This window comes from Python bivittatus, unplaced genomic scaffold, assembly GCF_059951505.1.
Source record: "Python bivittatus isolate LINGU-HERP-01145 unplaced genomic scaffold, Pbiv_v1 ctg000330_np1212, whole genome shotgun sequence".
NCBI classification, from domain to species: Eukaryota; Metazoa; Chordata; class Lepidosauria; order Squamata; family Pythonidae; genus Python; species Python bivittatus.
Window position 1 is genome coordinate 32632563 of NW_028277058.1, and position 23943 is coordinate 32656505.

At 34.2% G+C, this 23943-nt stretch overlaps 1 protein-coding gene across 9 annotated transcripts in view; it reads left to right on the forward strand.

Moving 5' to 3' along the window:
* CNOT4 (CCR4-NOT transcription complex subunit 4) overlaps positions 1-23943 on the forward strand; it is an 84291-nt gene that overhangs the window by 29452 nt on the left and 30896 nt on the right. For 4 of the 9 annotated variants that reach the window (XM_088141925.1, XM_015889092.3, XM_025170561.2 and 1 more), the window contains exons 5-11: positions 1027-1128; positions 2257-2382; positions 3810-3943; positions 7182-7337; positions 12603-12660; positions 12948-13197; positions 15185-15682. In XM_088141925.1, the coding sequence (XP_087998051.1) occupies positions 1027-1128; positions 2257-2382; positions 3810-3943; positions 7182-7337; positions 12603-12660; positions 12948-13197; positions 15185-15682 (1324 nt within the window). The remainder of the gene's footprint in view (positions 1-1026; positions 1129-2256; positions 2383-3809; positions 3944-7181; positions 7338-12602; positions 12661-12947; positions 13198-15184; positions 15683-23943) is intronic. The other 5 variants (XM_015889093.3, XM_015889095.3, XM_007434307.4 and 2 more) reach the window with 3 other exon arrangements.

A 23943-nucleotide genomic window follows, 5' to 3' on the forward strand; every position in this document is an offset into this window, starting at 1 on the left:
TGGTATTTATACATATGTTCATATTCCATGCTGAAGTGTTTGAATCACCTTTGTTCAGTTAATGCTATGATTAATATATTAAATTTATTATAATTTTCTCATAAGAAAGTAATTGTTAATATACCTCTAATCGAGAAAATACTATATTGAGGTAGGCATGCTAATGCCATATTAATATTCAGATTCACTTTTATCTCAAAGTGAATTACTTGATAGGACTGTGCAGCCTTCAAAAGTCAGCAGCATTAAGAAGTTGCTGAGAAGTGCTGTGTGAGTGCCTACATGGGCTTTAGTGGTACCATTTCCCATTGAATTTAAAGTGCTGCACAGCTGTATTATTTTGAACAGTTAGTTTTAAATGCTAAAGGAACAAATAGAATCCTAGGAAACAAATGAATTTAATTGCATAATAAAGATTCTTGGATAATTATGGTGTTAGCATTTTCCTGACTGTCTTACCAAATTATATAGAAATTTAGGTATAAAGAGTAACATGCTGATCTGAGAATTTACTAGTTCAAATATCTCTTAAGTCATAAAGTCTTAGGTGAATTTTAAGAAATTACTGTTTTTCCACAAAACAGTATTTTATGATTTTTAGTTGATTTGGTCTATTGATTGTATTTACACATGTGTAAAATGGTCTTGAAACAAGAAATTAATTCTATTTATTCTTAAGCTGCAGAATTGTGTCACAACAAACATTTTAGAAATATTCTTATCTTTTATTTGTGTAATAGAACAGAAATAGCTTCTAAGATATTTCTTGCCAGCAGTATAGTTGTTTTTTAACCGTATAAAAATACCTTTGTTAATCAGGTTTACCTTTACATTCAGTTTAATTGTACATTAATCATACATTGCAGTCCTAATTATTACTAATTTTACAATAAATTATAGTAATTTGGAAGGCTTTATCAGGGCTTTTTTTGTAAGTTAAGTTTTACTTAAGTTTTACATTTGGCCTTTAACTTCATAAAATTCAAAGTACTTAAGAACTGACTTGTAATTTTTTTAAAAATCTAGGGTCCAAGTGCAAGTGCATATGTAACATACATCCGGTCAGAAGATGCACTCAGAGCTATACAGTGCGTTAATAATGTGGTAGTAGATGGAAGAACACTTAAGGTAATGTTAACAAATATTTTGTAACTATAGCATATGCTGCTGTATAAGAATTTACCCAAAGGGAAGGCAAGATGTATCCAAAGGGAAGACAAAGGGAGGATTCTCTTACATTTGGCAAATAAAGACAGGCACTGTTGAAGGCAAAGGTAAGGGTGGAAGATGGCTGTATCTAGTTGCAAATACTGTAAACCACTTGTCCGAAGACTCAGGCAAGGAAGAGAAGGTGTTCATATTGTTTTTGCCTTTTTAAGGCACACGTTTTTCTAGAATCCTCATTCTAGATGGCAATGACTTTTCTTCACCCTCCCTACTCCCTGCCTAATTGTAGACACTTACTGGAAAACTGGGAGATGAAATAAATGTACTTTTACCCCATCTCAACTTGAATGGGAATAGACTATTGTAGGATTAATGACTGACAAGTTTAAAAATCTTTTGCATATTTATCTGGGAGTAACAGCCATTGAACTCAGTGGGACATACTTCAGAATAAACATACATAGGTTTATACTTGCTAAGCTCAGTACAGGAAGTCCTCACTTAATGACCACAATTAGGCCCAGCAACTCCATCACTGAGTGACGTGGTCATTAAATGAAACATCACATGACTGCATTCAACTTATGACATCAGTTCCACTGCGGTCATTAAGCAAATCACCATGGTCGTTAAGTGTGACATCACTTGACTGTGACTTGCGACTTATTGTTGGCTTCCCCAATGACTTTGTCTGTTGGAAGTCGGCTGTGAAGGTCACAAATGGTGATCACGTGACTGCAGGATGCTGCAGTGGCCGTAAGATCAAGGACCGGTCAGAAATTATAAGTTTGAATGGTTGCTGAACAAGGGAGTTGTTAACTGAGGACTACCTATATATAATCATGTGAAAAAGTAAGTACCATGTAAAAACCCATGTAAAGCTTTTTTCTTACACATATATGGAGATATCTATATTTTATCTTCATTCAAATTAATGGTGATGTAATTGAACAAAAAAACTATGAGAAATTGACTTTGCATTCATTTATTCAACAAAAAAATTAACAGATATGTTATTTCCTTCTTTCCTTATGAAAGCAAATACATTGTCATCTTTGAAAATTCTTGACATGCTACATTTTTCATCAGGCATCTTTAGGAACCACAAAGTACTGCAGTTACTTTCTGAAGAACATGCAGTGTCCAAAGCCAGACTGTATGTACCTACATGAACTAGGGGATGAAGCAGCCAGTTTCACAAAAGAAGAGATGCAGGTAGGTATATTGAGAGTTGATGTTTTTGTCCTAATCCACTCCTCTCTCCAAAGGTTGATCCTGCAAAGCAAAACATGGCTCCCCCCCAACCATAATTGCTATATTTAAGATTTAGTAGAATCAAGTATAGAAAGGAATGAGCCAGATCTAAAGGCTATAAGCACAATTCCCAAGAAAAGATACAGCTACTGTAAGGAGTTACAGGTGATTCATTTGCAGTTCCAGCACACTCTCACAACTTTTTGGAAATGAATCCAAAGCACTACTCAGGTAGATAAATAAATAGATAGGAACATGGTCAGATCATCGAATCTTCTGAAATGTGAAAGTTCTAGCTGAAAATCTCAGTATTTTGAATGAGAATGTTAACATTTTGTAATACTTTTGAATGAGAATACTGAAATCATATGAAATTTTGGGCAATAATACTAAAATCTAATTGTGTGGTGGCACAAAAATTCTATTCCCTCCCCCCTTGCCCCATTTTTTTTTTACTGCTAATTCCTTTGCTGTTGTTAGTTGATCCTAAAAGGCAAAAGCTATCCACCGCTTCAATATCTTTATTGTCAAAATTAAGCAGTATTTGAGTGATTTTTTGCAAGCTTCAAATTTGTTAGGATCAAACCAGGAATTTTGAGCTTTAAAATTATTAAATTTTAATTAAATTAAAATTATACATGGGGAAAAATGAGCTGGACATTTAAATATTTTCCCGCTCTCTCTGGGAGATGGGCAGCATATAAGTTTAATAATAAAAAATAAATAAAAATATTTCATGGTAGAAATGGATAGAGCACATTAATTGTGCAAAAGAATTATATATCCGTTTATCAAAGGTTATGTAAGGATCTTTGCAAAAGTTAACATTAATTGAAACTTGAATAGTAAACCTTATTTTACAAATCAAAATTAGCACCCTTGCTAAATCAGTGTAAAATGTTAAATTATAGATGTCATGGGTTGAACTAAGATTTCAATCATATTAGAAATTCTAATTCAGTTTACAGATAGCCTCATTTAGCTACCGTTTGCAGTTACAACAGTGATGAAAAAGTAACTCTGCAACCAATCCTTGCATTTATGACCTTTGCAGGTCTGTAAAGCAAAGGAAAGCTGAAGTAAGATCATAAGCACAGTTGTGGTTTCACTTAGTGACCACTTCACTTAACGACCGAGTTGCCAGTCCCAGTTGTGGTTGCTAGACAAGGAGTATTTGTACCAGAAACCACATTTTCCACTTCTGACAGCAAAAGCAATGATTTGGCACTCTTTTACTATCTTACCCAATATAAGTAACGATTTTGGGATCTTTTAAAGTAACTTTCCATTGTGCAGTATTATTGTGTCTGAGATACTAGTATGTCATGGAATAAAGCATACACTTTAATTGATCAGTTTCTTTACTTCTGATTTCTCTTTCACCTCAGGCTGGCAAGCATCAAGAATATGAACAGAAGTTACTCCAAGAGCTATACAAATTAAACCCCAACTTTCTCCAGCTATCCACAAATGTAGTTGACAAGAACAAGAACAAAGTGACTTCTCTACAGAGGTACGATGTGTAAGTATAGGTTCTGTACCAGAGCTTGCTTATTTTCCATTAAAGCACCTTTTATTTTCTCCAGGACCACAGTTTTACCACATGACTGCTAAAGCCAATATAGATGGCAAATTATTCTCTTTCTGTTACTTCTCTTTTTTATATAGGTGTATGGAATATTTTCAAATACATGTGCATGTATTTATTAAATTGAAAATTGCTTTTAACAGAAAATTGCCTTTCTGTCAGGTATATATGTATTATGTCACAGTGCATGGCCATGCTGATAGGTTTTTGGGGTACAATTTGAATTCATTTAAGTTTCAACTGATGTTCTGATTAAATGTTTTATAATTATTATTATGAAGTAGGCCTGGTCTTTAATTTGGTAATGCAAACTGAACAGATTGGTCAGACTTAGAAAAAGGTGACACTTCCATAAAGGACTCACTTGAAAGATAAAATTAATCTTCATGTAAATATTTTGACTTTTAGTACCTTGTTTGAATTGTGCTCATGTGTACTTGGGTTACAGTACATTGGTGATTTTTTAGAATGTAGTACTTGACAGGAAGTACATTCAAGTGTTCATTATCTGAAGTTTTCATCACGTACACTTATGGATAATTCCCCAGCCAAAGTCATTTTAATAATGTCAACTGTTACTGGCACTTCTTTGGTGTCAATCCTAGTCAAAGTGTCTTCTCTACATGCACATGTACGTTCAGATGACATCAGAATGCCTTCAAAGTGATTGTACTGAAACTTTAAGTAGATGGAATACTTCAGGAAGCAGGTTCAGAGTAGTGTTTTGGTTGTTTTGCAAAACACCCTTCAAGTGGTTTGTACAGTCCAGCTATTTAACAGTTTGTGGGTATGTTATTTTTTAGGATAGTTTTCTCAAGTTGAAAGTTTCATTGATTATCTTAACTTGTATGGTAAGCTGTTACTATTTAGAAATTTAAGTAACCTTATGCTTAGAAGGTACTGTGTTAAACATTTATCAAGTATGTTTTTTAATTAATAATCTAAGAGAAAGCAAAATAATAGAATAATAATTGGATAGAGTTTGGTGCAATAAATATCAATAGCTGGTGATTAGAGCAAATGGATGGTGATGAAGAATAAGCTCTTTTTTAAAGGTTTAATAAAGATAATTTTCAAATAAACTTTCAGATAACAGGGTCTTATATTTTTGTATGATTTTGTCCAGTGCTGTCTTAGTGGATCATCTTGGAAAATAAAGAGACTTGCATTTAGGAAAGTTGATGAGTTATTTGTAAAGATAAAAATGTATTAGCAGAATTTGTAATAAATACAGTATAGACTTTTCTTCTTAATCCAAGTGATTGATTTCAAGTGATTGATTTCAAGTGAACAGGACAATCAGCATGATCTTTTTTATTTGATTATCTCATTTGGATCATGATCCATCTTGTTATACTCTATTTAATATCTGTCCCAAGAGAAAAAATATACCAGAGGAAGCATCATGTGAGATTCAAATTAAATTTTCTTACAGAATGAGTTGCATTATGAGAAAAGGAGAAATAACAGCATTGGGTTAAATGACAACAAATTCTGATATGGCCTGTCTCAATAAAGGAGGAATCTAAAGCTTCATAATCATTCTTGCAAAAAGATTCTGTGTGGATTCTGTGTGGATTTGATTAACATCAAACTGAGCATTTGTGATATGTTTATCTGGCCCAAAGAGAGACTCAGCTCTTACTGCTTGTAGATTGCCTAAATTTTCTATGCTACCCCAGTATTTAAGTCTTCATTATCATACTTTAACTTTCATGCTGTTTGCTTTCTTTTAATCAGAATAAAGAAATCCTAGATTCTTGTAATCTGTTCTTAGTAGCAAATTATAAAAAGAAACGATGACTTTAGTTCTTAAGCTTATTATTTATCTTTGTTCCTAAAGGAAGTGGCATTAAGTGGCAAGCAGAGATGGTTCTCTTCTCAAAATACCAATGCAACTTGTTCCAAGTAATATTTCATTAAGATTTTGTGATATATGTTTATATATTGTGGAAAGGTCACTACAGAAATTGCCTTCTTCCATAGGAAATATTGAATTCCTACTTTCTGTTTATGGTACTTTTAGGAAATGCATTTTATTGACTTTGCAGAAGTAACAGTTGTGAATACATTCATCAGTTACTAGTCTTAAAATTTAAAAGCAGATTTTTAGCTATCAGTTTATGCTGTATGCTGTGGACTTTTGAGCAGAGACTCGGATAACTGATAATAATTTAGAAGATTGTTGTTCTCTACTTGAAAAGTGGAACTGAAGCAATTGTGCCATTTTTACCCTCTTCCATTGCTTGAGGGAATGAAGGAGCTAATGCAGAAATATCATGAATAGGCCCCAAAAATGGAAAACTGTGAAAAAAATTTTTTGTTATATTAATGGCTTATATAGTTTTAAGATACATATTTACATATTCATTTCTTCCAAATCCATTTTGAGAACTCAGAACTTTCTTACATTGCAAAAAATTAATGCTGGAGCATACATTTGGGCACACACACATATATAACATGCAATATAAAGTTCTAAAATATTTCATTTTTCATATAGATAGCATTTTCTAAAAATAACAAGGAAAAACTACTGGATCAGCAAACAGAAGAAACCAGCTATAACCATGTTTCTTTTAATGTTAACAGATGTTCATGTGTTCCTATGGAAATCATCTAAATATCTAAAGATGACTTTATAAGTTTTATTCAAACTGTTAATTCATTTTCCATTCCAAAGGAACCTAATTCATTTAGATGTGCTTATACTGGTAGAAGTGTTGAGATTAAAAGATTGAAACAGAGAGAGATTGAGGTAAGATAGGCGTGCTCATTTTTACAATAAGTAATAGGTTTTAGAAGTATACAGCCAGCACAGGAAAATTCATAATGAGAATGTAGGCATACAGTTTATCAATTGGAAGATGGGATCACCATATTCATAAAGTAATAAAAAACAGAGACAGTGTGAAGGCTTTGAGGATTCTCTATTTTGATGGTCAGACTGCCTTGACCTTTATAGATCCACAAATATAAATGTAACTACTTTACCTGATGCAACCCTTCCCCTCTTTTACTTCTGTAGTGTTACATGCAGACACTACACTTTGAGTTAACGATTTCCCTATTCCTCAGCACCATTTCAGGCATGAGGAATAATTTCCTCAATGTTTCAGTTTTAAGATTTTCTCTATAACTTGAACTCTCTTTTACTTTCACCTCTTTCCAGACCCAACAGTAATAACAAAGATGCCTGGCCATCATTACAGAGTTCAAGTAAATCAGTCAACGGCTTAACAATGGAACACAGGAAAACGCCTCCTATTTTAGAAAATGGCACAGACCCAGAACACATGACTCCAGATGGTCCAGATTCAGATTTCGGGTAATTGTGCTGCCTTTTATACTTCAGTTAGTTTTCTTTCTCTCTCACTGTTGTGGAGGGATGATTTTTTTCAGCCTCTGTCTGGAGAGCTGGATTCAAATGCTGATAAACTTACAAATAAAAATGGTTGCCCCAGCTCAGTAGGTGATTCTTAATCCTAATGTGGGTGAAAAAACTGTTCATTATTCAATGAGCAGCTTTTCAATAGATGCCTGAATAAAGGTAAGGGTTGCAAATAAGATAAAACATTTTTAAACAATGTTTTGGGTTGGCATTCTAGAAAAGGATATATCACAGTTCAACAAAAAACTTGTGTTGCACTGTAAGAACTCTGATTTCTGGTGACCTTTAGTTGACTGGTTTAAATATTTTGAACCAAATGTAAAAATAAAAATATTCGCTTAGCTTATATTGGTACTGCACAAGTATGGCACTGTACTGAGTTGCATTAGCTTTTCCCTTTCCTAAAAGTTTTTGGATTTCTATTTAATATTATAAGAAATCTCTTGCATCATGAATATTTTGTAGGGTTTTTTTTATAACTTGGCTTAAGAGTGCATATACTATAGCACTTTGATGTAGCTCAATTTGTGTGCTTCATGTTGCAGTAGTACTAGTGTGATAAGTAAACAAATCATATGAAGGTGTCATAGTATTGAATTGGCTCAAGTAATTTAGTAGGAAAAGAAGAACAGAGTAAGTGCCTTCTATCTCAGTATTTACTCTTCCACTGAATGAATACATCACATCTAATGATATTTGAACACTTCAGGATGTACCATTCTTTGTCTTATGTCCCTTTACCCAAGTTTAATGTAGTCTTGCTCAGAAGCAAGTAGTCTGTTTCAGATTGTTTTCATTGTAAATGAATAGGTGACTACTTAAATAGTGTAGTATTGCTCTATGACTTTTAATTGTATTTCAGTTATGAGCATAGGAAATGTGCATTGAAAATATTCTGAACATCTGCTATTTCAGTTAACCAGGAACCCAAGGGCCATGCGCAAAATGAGGCTTTTCCTTCTACCTATCCTCCTATAGTATTATCTAGGTCATGGAAAGTCAGCCTAATGAAAGAAAAATGACCATTTTCCTCTGTTTGCTTTTGGTTTGAGAAAGAAAAAATATTTTGATTCATATTCAGCATTTCATCTAAATCAGGGATGTAAAGTTCCAGATGTCAAGATCTGACCTAAGGTTTCAGTGTGACCCTCAGGGCCCTTCCGAATGTCAGTAAAAATTCTCATGTTTATGGGACAGAAGGGAGAAATTATTAAATATTGGGAGAAACCATATTAAATCCCCCAAAGTTGCATAGCTCAGCTCTAATTGGATCCAGGAACACATCTTGATATTCAGACATATACTTTCACTAGCATGATAGATTAAAGTTTGTATTTGTAAGGAAAACTTGAATATTTAGGCAGCTATTTATGAAGCCAACTGTTTTCATCATTGCATAACCGAATGACTACAGGATTTCTGAGAAAGAGATTAAAGACTTCAATATTTTGTTTGAAAAATAGGTTTGAATTGATTAGGAACATTAAATCCTGAGTATCTGAAAAATACAATCTGTTCCAATTTTGGTTAGTAAACTTCTTTTAAAAGTGTTAAATAGTAGTTGGAAATACAATATGCGCTTTGTTCATATATTTTCCAGTTCACTCCTTAATATTAAATAAATTTTAAAATTTTTACCTTTTGTCTTTCTTTTTGTCAGTTAAGTTTGGAAGAATGAAGTTCTAATCAAAGCCATTAAATTTAGGCAACAGTTGAAGTGTAATTGCTCTTTTATTTTAAATAAATGCACTTGTAAATAAGCATACTATTGATTCTGTATGGACTTTGTACTGGATTTTGCTGCCCTAACTAGATTCAGATGAGAACATAGGCTTGGATATATAGACTTACAGCTTTAGTGCACTTTTGAAATATAAACTGTCATAGATTAAAATTAGACATTATTGCAGGAATAGTTTTGGAATTTATTTTATATCTCTGGGGAGCTACCTAGATTCAGTGCCTTATCTTAATATTTTCACTTTAAAAGCAGAAAAGGATTCTTTTTGTTTTCAGAAACTGTAATCCTCAGTTACAGACACAAAATCATCTAACAGTTTATAATTCTTAGATTAAATTTATTTTTAATTTGAACATCAAAACACACAGGCTTAGAATCAGAGTTTTTTAAAGAAACGTCAGGAATGGAAAGAATCCACTACAATTAAACCAATTGTATCTCCCACATTAGGATGTTTTTCTAGTAATCAAGATTTGTATTATATTTTAAAAGTAACTAAAATCACTTTAGTGAAAAATGCATACTATATTGGCTAACTTCAAGAAAGAAGATTTGAATGCTGACTTTTTTTTGCTGTAGTAATTAGTATTTTTTGCTGTTCCTTACTATCTTCACATATTCTTCTTTATAAAACTTCAGTTTAACATTAACCATATCACTTGGATCTATGAAATAGTTATGAAATACTGATTTGATTAATAATGAGAATTAATCTGATTATTTTCATTCCAAATTATATGTATTACACCATGTGATGATTAAACTATAGTTTTATATTTTCATTCCTCTTTTTATTGTTTTATTAGATCATGGGATTTTAAATGTTACCATGGTTATGTGATAGAGCTGTTGCAAAGATATGTCTGTATGAGCAATTGAATGTGATACATTTCAGCAGGCAATGATATCTCCTTTCTAATTTAGTTCTTTATAGGAAGATTTGTTTTATTAAACTTCTATCTGGTTTTTTCCCCCTGAGTATTAGCTTAGTTCTAGTTCAGCTCCTTTGTTCTCTCTTTATTCTTCTAATAAGTAATTTGAAAAGCGAGTATTAAATATACTTTTTTTCTCCAGTGGATTGTGTATAAATGATTATTTCAGCAACAAAATGGAAGTAACATGCTCTGGATTATTTTGATACTGGTACTTGTTTGGGTCACTGTATTGTTTGAATAAATAAGTGATGAAAGAGACTTTCTTATAGTTAAAAAAAGGTGGATGTTTAAAATAAATTCTTGTTTATTTAAATGCTTGTTTATTTAAGAGAGAATAGTGCACTATTCAAATGCATAGTTAAAGCAGAACATTCCAAAACTCCATTTGTCAGCCGTTCAAAGTAGACCAGACTAGGACACCAGAGTTATGAATACTAATAATACTTTTATTATAAGGTTATAGTAATAGAACCTTGCAAGTCTGAATATATTTGCTTCCCCCTACCCTCCATTTATCTTCATAAGAACTAGAGAGGCTATGCCTGAGATGCTTTCTCAAATTATTTTTCTGCCCCAGACTAAGATTTCGTTTTTATGACCATTGCCTTGTTTGCAGGTTCTGCTCCTGTTCCTCAAGGTTATTCGTACTGTCCATTACACCATTCCATCCTCAGTGAGATTTAAGAAAATCTGTATTGTTAGTAACTAATTGGTTACTTTAAGGGCAATTTCATATTACCTGGATCATTTTAATTGTACTGGTGGCTTTAAGTGAGGTCTTAGTTTCAGTAGTCATTGCTACATTTGACATTACTGTGTGAAGAAATTTGTAACTTTTGCTAGCTTTGTTTAATTCCTTATGATATATCATTTGGTAGCTTTGGCAGGATAATTTTTTTGTTAAGTGCTCAGGCTTAAATAATCTTTGAACCTGGAAGATGAGAGAAATCACAGAAAGACTAGGGTGGAGTTCTACTTATTTTAACATGGTTCTATCAAACATTATAATATCTTTAACATCTTTTATTATATTTGGATTACAAACTGTTAGTATTTAGGTTGTAGTAGGGCTGCCCATATCAGGCAAGCACTTCAGAATTCAAGTACTTCCTTAACTATTGTTGGAAGAGTTAAATTCAGGTATGTTTGGGGTGCCAAATTCCTTTTCTCCAGTATTCATACCACAGATTAAAGTCACTGTTTCTGGCTAAAGTATTTTTTTGAACAAAGGTAGATTGGAAGGCATTTATGCAACTCTGTGATCAAGGTAGAGATCCATTTCATCTTCAAGTCACAAAGCCAGATAATGTCTGAATGTCTACATATATGTCTAACCAGTGATGTTCAGTACCTTCTTACATTATTTATTGCTTCTCTTCTACCAAGTCAATAATTAGTTGGAGTATATACTGTTCTTCTGCTGAAGTGCCATAACAATGAATGTTGAGATCTTGGGTGTTTCAGTTGATAGATTTATTTGGATTAGAGGAAGAGCTCTGTACAGGCAAATATGTATAGCTTAATTCCAGTAAAAACACACGTTCCACCATGTGCACCTGGCCTAATCTTTTTTGCTCACTTGATTCTTTATAATACTCGACTGGATATCTGTACTTGACCTGCATCACTGTAACCTCTTCAAGACATTCTCTCCCTATTTTTTATGAATTACAGCCTCATCCCTATATCGTCTTGACCTTCCTTTATTCTTTCTGTTACAGTGGTCTTCAGGGCTAATTTGCCTGTGGAGTAAAGTTGTGAATGGCAGTTTTAAGATATTCAGATTACTCCAGAATTCCAAATATCTAGAAACAGACACAGCATTAGGAAATGTAGCTTTTCTGTTAAAGTAAATGATTCAAAGAGACTTGGATCAGTTACAGTTCCTCCTGCCTTTCCCCTTCCCCCAAACTAGTATACTTAATCTGAATACCAGAATCTCTTGGGCATTACACAACTAAAAACTGTCAGCCTGAAAGCCAGTGCTATCTTGTTTATCAATCTGAAAGCCACTCTGAGAACCTTTCCATTCATTTATTTACTGGGCTGATATCCCACCTTACATTCAAGAGCTCAAGACAGCATAACAATACTATTTTTCCCAAACTGGAAGGTAGGCTGGGCTGAGAGAGAATCACTAGCCTAAAGTCACCCAGGGAGCTTCTGTGACTTGAGAGGGGACTACAACCTGGGCCATTTCATTCTTGGTTTAATCTTTATATCACATTAAAAAATGCTTGGAAATAAAACTTCTGTTTTAATAGTTACAACTGGAATTGATTGCAGATAAGGTTTAGATAATTTTGTGCAGTTTAAATCAGGATATTTCTAATTGAATTTTTTATTAAGTAAAGCTAATAAGCAGAATATGCAAATTGTTATATGTCAAAAATTAGTGAATAATAAATAATACAGGGTTTTCTTTAAGCTAGTAAAAGGGTTTTAATTTTAGTTCCTAGAGTTCAGTCCATCAAACTGATTTTTGTATCATTTGCATTTGCTTAAGTATGCTTTCTTTTTCTCTAGCTCTATCGACAAGCCGTCAGATTCTCTCAGTATAGGAAATTGTGACAACTCACAACAGGTAAGTTCCTAACTCTAGTGCTTTTGAATACTGTTAACTGCATATTCTTGTAAATATAATTAATGTGTGGCAAAGCGAGACCTGCCTGCCTATAAAAGTGTATAAGAATGATTTGATTGAAACTTGTTAAAATAAACACAGTAGGTTTTTTCCCAGCTGCCCAATTTTTGGAAACGTTTTAAAAATTATATGCTCATAAAATTATCCTCTCTCAGATTTTTTTATTTCTACTGTTGTAGCATAGTTTACAAAACTGAATCTTACTTTGCCTGACCTTTTCCTCTCAGATATCAAATAGCGACACACCATCACCACCTCCTGGTTTATCAAAATCCAATTCAGTCATCCCAATCAGTTCATCCAACCACAGTGCACGTTCTCCATTTGAAGGAGCTATAACAGAGTCACAGTCCCTCTTCTCAGACAACTTTCGGCATCCCAACCCAATTCCAAGTGGACTCCCCCCATTTCCCAGCTCCCCACAGACGTCCAGTGACTGGCCCATGGCACCAGAGCCACAGAGTCTCTTCACATCAGGTAATATATAATATAAGGGCAATTATTAATACATGTTTGCACATTGTAACCTGAAATAGTGTTTTTGGCTTATTTCCACTTTTTAAGTAAATCACAATTACTTATTAAAAGGCATGATGATTCTTTTATAAAGATTTTCTGTGTAGGTGATGATAAACTTTGTTACAGAAATGAAATTCTGTCTTAAATTAACAGATACTTTCTTAAAATAAAACTTCACATTTTGTGCTTGAATTGCACAGTATAACTAATTTTAATATTGGGATTAGATAGAATATGTTCCTTATAATTGTAAACAGTGATTTATTTAATTTATACATGATAGGCTTTGTTACTTTGTTACTTGGCATTAGTACATTTATATATAAATCTCTGATAAATATAAATCTTCTATATGGAAGACATTCACAAATTGATGATATACATACATACATACATACATACAAAAATTATTAGTCTCCAATAAAAAAAATATAGGCTGGAAGGGAATTTGAATGTTGATTTCTAAGAAATGTTTTTTTCTTGGCGGCTTCACTTTTCCTCTAACAAGTATATTGCTACTATGTTATGAAGGATTTTCTGAGGCTAGATCATTTTTCAAGGTCATAGATGAGTTACACTGTGGAGGAAGGAGTTTAAAAGTAACAAATAGAAATCACTTAAAACTACAGCTACCAGTGAATATTGAAGGATAAATGCTTTATGTTTAACTAATAGTACCAGTACTTTTATTTCAGAATTGACCATCCTTTACTGCTTAACTAAAAGCACTTGGAACAAGTTTTCTGCTGCGCTGCACTGTTGTTTTAGGATTGTTAAGTCTACTTCTAAAAGCTTTTTATTCACATGTCTCAGGGTACAACTTCAGCTGGTATAGCTGACTTCAGATTATTCTCTTGTTAAATAGTCACCTTGTAATACAGTATTTGTTTACAAGTTGAAATAAAAAAATAAACAGTTTTCCTTTAACAGATCTGAAGTATTTATGTTTTGCCACAAAAGCAGTAAAGAGTCTCATCTCACCATAAAGACTGGCCAATTTATTATCACCTAAGCTTTTGTAGATCATAGTCAACTTGCATTTGATGAACTGGACTGCATCTTGTACAGCAGCAAATTGATTATTCTTTAAAGACTTTTTGTTCTAATCTCATTAAGTGTAATTTATTTTCATAGTTAATCAGAACCAAAAAAAGCTATGCTGATTTATTTACTATGTAATTTACCTTTATAATCCTTTTTACACAATATAAAGTAGTAGTTTGTTTATCCTGTATGTACATGACAGGAAATACAGGTAATCCTCGCTTATTGATGGTAATTGGGACCGGGAACTCTGTCGCTAAGCAACTTGATTGTAAAGCACAGTTCTGTCAGTCCCAGTTGTCGTCATTAGGCAAATCCCATGCTTTTGCAGTGTCCCACGGTCATGTGATTGTCTTTTGCAACCTCCTGCCAACTTCCCATTAGCTTTGCTTGTCAGAAGCTGGCAGTGAAGGTCGCAAATGGCAATCATGTGACTGTGGCATGCTGTGATATCGTAATTATGAGCTGCTTGCTAAGTCTCCAAACTATGTTGGTCATAAGTCCCCCTTAGTCAGCGCCAGTGTAACTTTGAATGGTCGCTGAATGAGTGGTAGTTAAACAAGGGCTATCTGTACAGCCATCTTCCTGCTCTCTGTTTAGACTTGCATTTGTTTCTAAATACGTTAACAATCCTATTATTGTAAACTAAGTCCTGCTAGATTCAGTGGAGATTGTTTCTTAATAAGTATGTTTTTGTACTAAATATTTTACAGTTATGCACATGACAAAATGCTAAAGTTGTCTTCATTTTGGGGAATTGGGGAAAGAAATACTGGTATGAATCCAAATTTAAAGATTTTCATGCACAACAGGGATGAGAATAAGAAAATAAATAAAAAGACTTGTAAATAGTTTGATACAGGTAGATTGAGAAGAAATTTATTTGTTTGTTTTTCTACAGAAACCATCCCAGTATCCTCCTCTACAGACTGGCAGGCAGCATTTGGATTTGGTTCATCCAAACAGCAAGAAGATGACTTGGGATTTGATCCCTTTGATATCACCCGCAAAGCCTTAGCAGACCTGATTGAGAAGGAACTGTCAGTCCAAGATCAACCCTCCCTCTCACCAACATCTCTTCAGAATCCTTCCCCACACACTACAACCGCCAAAGGGTCAGGATCTGGATTTCTGCATCCTGCTACACCCACAAATGCCAATTCTCTCAATAGCACATTTTCAGTCTTGCCACAGAGGTTCCCACAGTTTCAACAGCATCGAGCAGTTTATAATTCCTTCAGTTTTCCTGGCCAAGCAACTCGCTATCCTTGGATGGCCTTCCCTCGCAATAACATCATGCACTTGAACCACACAGCAAATCCCTCTTCGAATAGCAATTTCTTGGACTTGAACCTCCCACCTCAACACAGCACAGGTCTAGGAGGGATCCCCATAGCAGGTAAGTGCACTGAGCCAGGCAATACATTTGAGTCATATCTTCAGCTTTTCTAAGTCAGGGTAGTAAAAAAGAATAGGAGAGGTAAATTTATTTATTTACTTATAATATTTGTTAGACCAACCCAATTAGATTCTGGATGGTGCACAACTTGGAGAAAATTGTCATCAAGCGTATTAAAAAGATATTGAAGTCCACAAAATACCTTCAGAGGGTCAGCTGCAATCGCACTCCAAGTCAAACTCTCATTAAAATAAAATGATTTTCAGGATCTTCCAGAATACAAGGAGGCTTAGAGCTAAGTATACTTCTGGGGGAAGTATGTTCTGTGGTGTGGTAAATACTACTGAGAAGGCCTGCCTTCCAGCACACACTTTGATGTTTGTTACTGAATAGTGGTATAATTGTCATACTGGGAACATGTCTTTTTCACACTTTGGAAGAGAAATATTAAATTTGAATTTAGCCTTGTAATTATGAGCTTTATAAGGAAAGTGGAGTATCCCATGTCTAATAATTAATACTTCGGAAGTTTTATAATTTGCCTTGACTTCTTAGTAATGCTGTAGAATTGTTTTTTATTTTTATTTATAATTTACTAACTTATTCCAGGAAATTGGGTATATTTCAACACATAAAACAAACATTTGACCTGGCCAACTCATTACATCTAGAGAACATAAAGGCAAATCAGTAGCCATATCATCAATCTTTTTCACCATCTGAACAATAAGATCTAATATTGTTGAGATGGTAGCAGCAACTGAATAAGATGGTACAGAATGCTTTATGATTTAATATAATGATGGTATATGGTGTCTGTACTGTTTGGTTTGACTTTCAACCAGAAAACTAACCATCCAGTTTTTTATTTGTGTATCTTTTACATTCCAAATTGCAATGAGAATGTTGGAAGTAGACCACATTCTAACATACACGAAGAAGTATGATGTGGCAAATCTTGGTTTTGTTGAGTTTAGAACAAAATTTGGGTATCTTTAAATCATAACTTATAATGCTGTGTTGGTTTTTGGGAGTACCGATCATATCCTGAAGTAGGAGTAATATGACTTGGAGATAGCATCCTTTTATTTTTCTAAACTATTGCTTTATTGCTTTATCTTGAAAGTCTTGGTTTTCTTTTTCTATAAATATTTTAAAATAACTTGCAAGGCTAACTCTTCTTGATAGCATTTGATTAGTAATCAAAGCATTCCATTTTTAATTATCTGTGTCTTCACTTAATTTGTCTGCAAGTTCTTTGGTACTTTAGTTTCAGCTTTGAGTGTGCCTCATTTTTTAAAATCAGTATCTTATTTTATTCCAGTATTCAGAGTCTGTATAGACATTAAAAAGAAAAGATTCATGTTCATACAGAGTGATTGCTGATTTTTATGAGAACCCCGTCCTAAAGGATTATGATTAGAAGGAAGGGCTGTATCAGAACTAAACACCAGCCTGAGTGGAAAGGGCTGTGTAGAACCTGTCTCAGTGCCACCCAGGGGCATATTCAGTCCTGAACTGGGGTGTGATATCTCACCTCCAGTAATATTGCGGACAAAGAATTAAACTTTGCTAGGGGGAAGATTTTCTGATGGGACAATATTCTATATCATATATTTTTATACTCATTGATTCTTCTTTGGATTTACAGAATTTATTGGACCATTCTTCATTTTAAAAGATTTTAAAATCTTTTTAGATTTAAGAGGCTTGGATTATTCTAAATCCATTTAGCAACATAAATTTACATGTATTCTGCATTTTAAAATGGCTTTTTAATATATCTATTGTACAACCATACTTAATGTCATTTGCCACCTTCCCAGATATACAAGTATATGTGCAATTTTCCCAAATATACACTTTTAATCTGACCTTCCCCAAAATAAATTGCATATAATTGTTTTCTGCAGTGCTATGTGTTTTGTACAGTTGGAATGTATTACCTAAGATAATCTGGGAAATGACTGTTGGCCTTAAAGTTGTCAGAGTTATATCTGCTTCTGAACCAGGGTGTGTTCCAGCATTTCAATAATTTGATGATGCTATTTGTTAGAATAGAAAACCTGTCTTCTACAGGGGAATAATCCAGACATCTTTTACATGTGCATCCATTCCTTAATTTGTGTTTTATTTTTTTTTAAAAACCCAATAAAATAGAGATTAAATAGATAAAAATCATTTACATTTTAAAAAGTATTTCAATCTCTTTGTCCCCCCCCCCCGCGCCATGCAAAATGTTAGAGATGGAAGTTTTTAAAAAGTAGGCAAGCAAAAAATTAAATTATTTTTTCACTATTGTTCATTAAAAATTCAATTTGCCCTGGTATCTTCTAACAACCAAGATTCTTTTTTCCTTTTAGAATGAAAACTTTATGTTACAGGTTTAAAGGTTTATGTCAGGATTATACAATCTTAGATTCCAGTTAAAGTGACAATTTAGCCATACTGGATTTGACTTTTTGAAAAAGGAGAGTTGAGGAAGAAGTGCCATTGTGGTCTCTGGTACAATCTACTGTGCTTTAATGCCTTCAATGTGTGTTTGACCACATTTATTCCAGGTTAGAAATGGCTTTTGTTCGTCAAGGAATTCATTCTGCTTTGATTTATGCCAGCTTCCACTAGAAAGAGTGAAAATACCAGCTTCCATGAGCTAGACAATAGAATATTTAATTACTATTATTTTTAAGGACAGTTGAATCAATACTGCTAATTCAGGTTCACTATGGAAAAAACTAATGTTACATTGCATAATACATGTAGCCTGACTCTATGACAAGTTCATCTGCTATGTTCATTTGCTAATGTATGGTTCATAAAGTTCATATTAAGTAGCATGAGACCTACAGTTCAATTTTGTAACTCCCCGTTTAGTATCTGGGAAATTTATTTATTTATTTATTTATTTATTTATTTATTTATTTATATTTCAAATTTGTCACCGCCTGTGTCAGTGTGGAGTGACTCTGGGTGGTTTACAGTAAAAATAGAATAAACATTAATTAAAATAGATAAATATTAATTAATTAATTAATTAAACTATGCTAAAAGCAAACTTCCTTTATAATACTTCCAAGAGGCTGATGTTAATTAGGTATTAATAAACTCAGCATTGTCAAGGCACCAGCCATCCCCAGGGTCAATTGTATCTTTCCTCACTCCACGCAAGTTGGCAGAGCCAAGTCTTCAATTACCTCTGAAAAATTGGGAGGGTAGGGGCCTGTCTCACCTCCATAGGGTGGGGGCAAGTAGCTTCTTTTCTAAGGGAATGACAGGTTCACAATACTGAAGGTTTTTAAAAATTCGTATAGGATATATGAGCACCCAGTATGCTTTATAGCTCTTTTACATAGTATTCATATTTTATCTAAAGAGGTTTTCAGAGCAATCTTTGAAGAGTAATAAAAAACACACATGTAACTCTCATCTATTACCATGAGTTACGCTTCACCACTTTGAGTGAGTGAGTTAAACTTGGTTTTCTACTGATTTAAATTTCAGTAATGTGTACTTCAAGTATATGGTTTTGTTGGTCCATATAGTTCAAGATTCTTCACTAACATTTAGAAATGTATCTAGATAAATAATTCTTTTTCACTTTGAGCAGTTGCTGTCTTAATTAATCTCCTATGGATTTCCTTCCTTCCTTCCTTCCTTCCTTCCTTCCTTCCTTCCTTCCTTCCTTCCTTCCTTCCTTCCTCCCTCCCTCCCTCCCTCCCTCCCTCCCTCCCTCCTTTCTTTCTTTCTTTCTTTCTTTCTTTCTTTCTTTCTTTCTTTCTTTCTTTCTTTCTTTCTTTCTTTCTTTCTTTCTTTCTTTCTTTCCTTTCCTTTCCCATAAATTTCATTTCCAAGAGTTCTACTTTTCTCCAGTTCTTCATGAGAATTTTTTAAAGCTGAATAAAATACTGAATGATCAAAATATTTCTGGGATGGTTTAACAAGATCAGATTTAGATAGTATTTTTTCCCCCATTTTAATACTATTGCCTGTGGCTGTCTGCAGACCTGAAAACCCGTTTAGGGACAGATCATCGTGGAGAAAAAAAATCTGTGTTGTCACTAAGAGGTGACACCAACTTGATGGGACATAATCAATACAGCTATCTACATGGTAACTAAACAGACCCTTTAACAATGTTGAGAGGTGAAAAGTGGCACTTTGTACTTCTCACAAATGTCTAGTATATGTATTAGAAATCTATGCTGCTGTCTCTACTTCACACTAGATTTTAAGGCAGATTGGAAGTAATTTGTTTCTGAGGAGGAGCTTAATGTTTTCATTCCATGCTGATCTTTGATGAATGCCTGAAAACATATTTTATGCATCTGGGACTTTTCAAAGAGAACACTTATCTTCTTTTAAGCCTTCCTTTACTTGCCAAAGAATCCATGAAATTCTGGACCTTGGTATGGCTTCTGCACCAAATGTAAGTGGGAGAGAAAAAGCAATAGCTGAAAGCCATATTGTAATCTTCATCGACTTAATTATATACATTGGAGAAATCATCAATAACTCATTGGCTCTTAGCTCTCTTTGAGCCTGGGATATGTGCATTTGGCTGTTAGCTATGCACAGACTTGAACGTTAGCAGAAGATGCTGGGCAACATGTAATATTTTACTTTGTCATGGCTGACTCTAGCAGAGGGATGCTATCTTAACTGTTGGAGCTTAACATGTCAGGAAGCAATTGTATATGTTGCCTAATGTATATGCAGGGGCCTGGTATGTATTAGATATTGCATTGACATAATGCTGAACAGTGTCTCATCACTACATAGAGAAGCCTGACAGAGTAAAACATTAGAATTGCATATTTATCTTCTCATTGTGGCTAGGCAGAGGAATTTGACAAAGCTTTATTTTTTAAAATTATGCTACTGTGCTGTACTGTAGTGTGTAATTCCAGTAATGATTTTTACAATTTCTAAAAAATAGTATTCAAACATACTGCTGAAATATAGGCAAAATTGCAAATCAAGAGCTCATGCACATTTACTGATTTCCTGCCATTCACCTTTAGGGCAAGTATTTATTTGCTGGATCATATTGGTGGTCAATTTATGCACATGGCTCTATATGTTGATGTCTTATTGCTCTGGAAAACTTGCATATCAGTAGTAATATTAAGTGATGCTGTGGACATCTTACCCTGGTGTTTGGAGGCTGTGAGGGTCAAGTAGGGCAAAGATGGATGTGCATCCCCCATCCTACCCACGCCACAGACCATCCAAAAGGACAACCAGTGCCGTTTCCATTCCATACCCGGGTCTGAATCCCGACTGAAAAGGATCCCGATAATCTGCTTCATCCAAGGTCCTCTGAAGCTGATGTGCAACCACCTTCTCAAACCTTCCCCAGAAAGGGGAGGTTAGATATTGGATGAAAATTGTCCAGTATAATGGGGTCCAGCAATGGCTTCTTCAAGGAGGGGGAAAACCAAGGCCTCCTTAAGAGGTAATGGAACAACCCCTCACTCCAAGAATTCACCACCTCTAGAACCCACATACATGACATACACCCGGGGCCGCCTTAAGAAGCCAGGAGGGGCAGGGATCTAAAAAGCAGGCGGCTGAGCTCACAGTCTGAAGGACCTTGTCTACTTCATCAGGCCAACAGATTCAAATGTTCCCAGATAACCGGGCAAGACTCCTCCCCAGTCATCTCCACCAGACAGACAAAGCCAGCATCCAACTGTGGCAAATTCGAGCAACTTTGTCTGACAGATGCTGAACAGATTCTTCTGTATGCCCCTGCAAGGGGTTCTCCCTTTATATTAATTTATATGAATATATGTGAAACCATTCAGTTTGAATCAGGAGAAACATGAAAACTGCAAGGAGACACAATAGACAAAACAAAATCATGACTTTTTTTATCTTCCAGCTCCCTTACATTGTAAGTGAAAATGTCCTTTTATGTGTCAAGGCTCTTTCTTTTGGCTGGCTCACACTTGACACAGCTTGTTAAGAATTCTTATTGTACGCTAGACTGAAGATACTTAAATCAGCTGATTGTCCTCTGTCCAAATGAGGCTGAAGTCTTCTTATACTCTCTACAGATTAAACCTGGTGCTTCTTTCTCCTGCCTTTTCCACAGCTTAGTGAATACCTTGCTTTGTATTTTTCAGACTCAGTGTTTGGTGGCATTGGTGATTGATATATCCGGCATTCATGCCCTGGGGAACACCGGCTGCCAATATATCTCCCACGCTGTTCTTTGGAAATTAAAATTAACTATTTCGTAATGGATATTGCTTGCACTAAATAGCTCATTTTACCTGAGTTTGAAGGTCATGGATTTGAGAGCATTAAATGCTAAAATTACTGATTTATAAATATAGTGTCTTACATTAGGAACCTAAAATGGCATGAATATAAGCTGTGCTGGGTGAATCGCTAAACAAAGCTTATGTTAATTTTAAGTGATATGTTAATCTTGCCTTGGTGATACTTAGAAGCCTTTTAAGTAATATTCCTGTTTTCAGTTATGTGATTTAGCTTAATAGAGAAAGAAGCACAGAGGAATTTTGTCTAGTGGTGTCCTTACAATTACAGTAAGGTCAAAATGTCTTAAGTCTTTATCAATGAAATATAAATATACAACTGAATTAAAAATATGATAATTTTTGTCCCAATGTTGCATCCCCAAAAGCCTCCTAGTGTTCAGCTTTGCTCCCTTTGATATTAGTGAGTACAGATTTAGGCCTCATACAGGTAAAGCATTTGCTTTACTATACTAAGCTCCAGCTTCATTTTAGTGTTGGTATGTTCAGACTACTTATAAGAATTACTGCAAAGAGAGTATGATTAAAAGATCTTCATGACTTTTTCTTCTGTAGCTCTTGGAATGCTTGCCTCTAAGGATGCATCCCTTCAGGTCCTGTTCATCCTAGGCTTTAAAACAAAAATTTGGTCCAGATAGACAACACTAATATATGTGTGTGTATACATGCATATGTTAACGTTGGTGCTATTCATATGCATTGGACTAACATCCTTAGTTCTCACTCCACATCTGAAAAATACATATAGCACTCAGTTTTCTTGATCATTTTAGATGTTGAAGTCATTTACCATTTAGGTCCTTATCACTTTATTCAAATAGAGAATTCAAAGACTGCCTGGGAAATGACCCTAAAATTAGATGTCCAAACAGTTCAGAAGGAAAGTGAATGCACATTATCAATGCATTAGGAATCTTAAAAATGGCCATGACTGCTTGATACATGTTCCCAACAATAGACAGTGCAGAAATGTTTTAATGTCAAAATATCTGGAAAGTTCTGAGAAGCTTTTATGTATGTCTGAAGAAATTGTTCTTGATTTTATATTTGGTTATGGCCCTGAAAATGGGAATACTGAAGGACAATTTTTAAAAAATGCTTAAAACATTTAAGAAAAGAGCCTTTTCAGAATGCAGGAAGGATGGAGGCCTTCTAAGCAGTGAAACTGTTTTGATGTACTTGAAAGTGTGACTTATTAGCCTTGTATGGTTGGTGCATTTCATCCAGTACTGTTTACTGGATGGCAGCAACTTTCTAAATGCTATGCCTTTTTCCCTCCCCTTTATTTATTTATGTCTGTAAAATTAAAGACTGTGAAAAAGATTTTCATCAGCTCTGCAGGGTGAAATCCTAACTGGAAATGTTGGGAACTGGTTTTAAATTCAAAACAAATGCTGTAACTGAACCTCCCACAATTTGTTTAAAATATGGAATCTAGATGTGCTTGACATTGCAAAGTATTATTGAAAAATCTTGATCCTTTCCCTGTCATTTGGACCAGTCATTTCCTTCAGCTCAAAGTCTGCCTGATCCAAAAGTACTGATTTTGCTAAACCCTATTAAAAGTATATAAAAAACAAATCTGGTATGATTTTTTAAGGATTTTCCATCAGAGTTAACATATAATTTCTGTATTAATGTATTGAGAAGTGATACTGTTAATTGAAATGTAGCACATAAGTGAATTGTGCATCATGAACCCAATTTAAATATTTTGAATTATTTCTTCATTTTTAATACATAGAGACAGCATTGGAGTTAGGATCAACATATAAGCAGCTATAAAAAAGACACCTAATTAGAATATGAGCATATGTCACGTGGTACATCCAACTGTTTTACTGTAGTTTAAGCAATCTAAAACTGCTTTTTCTACTAGGAATCTTTCCAGAACAAATAAATTTAAAATATCACAATTTAGTAAGATAAATGGTGACAGCCATGAGGACAAATTTGGTCCAGCGTTGGAAAAGAGAT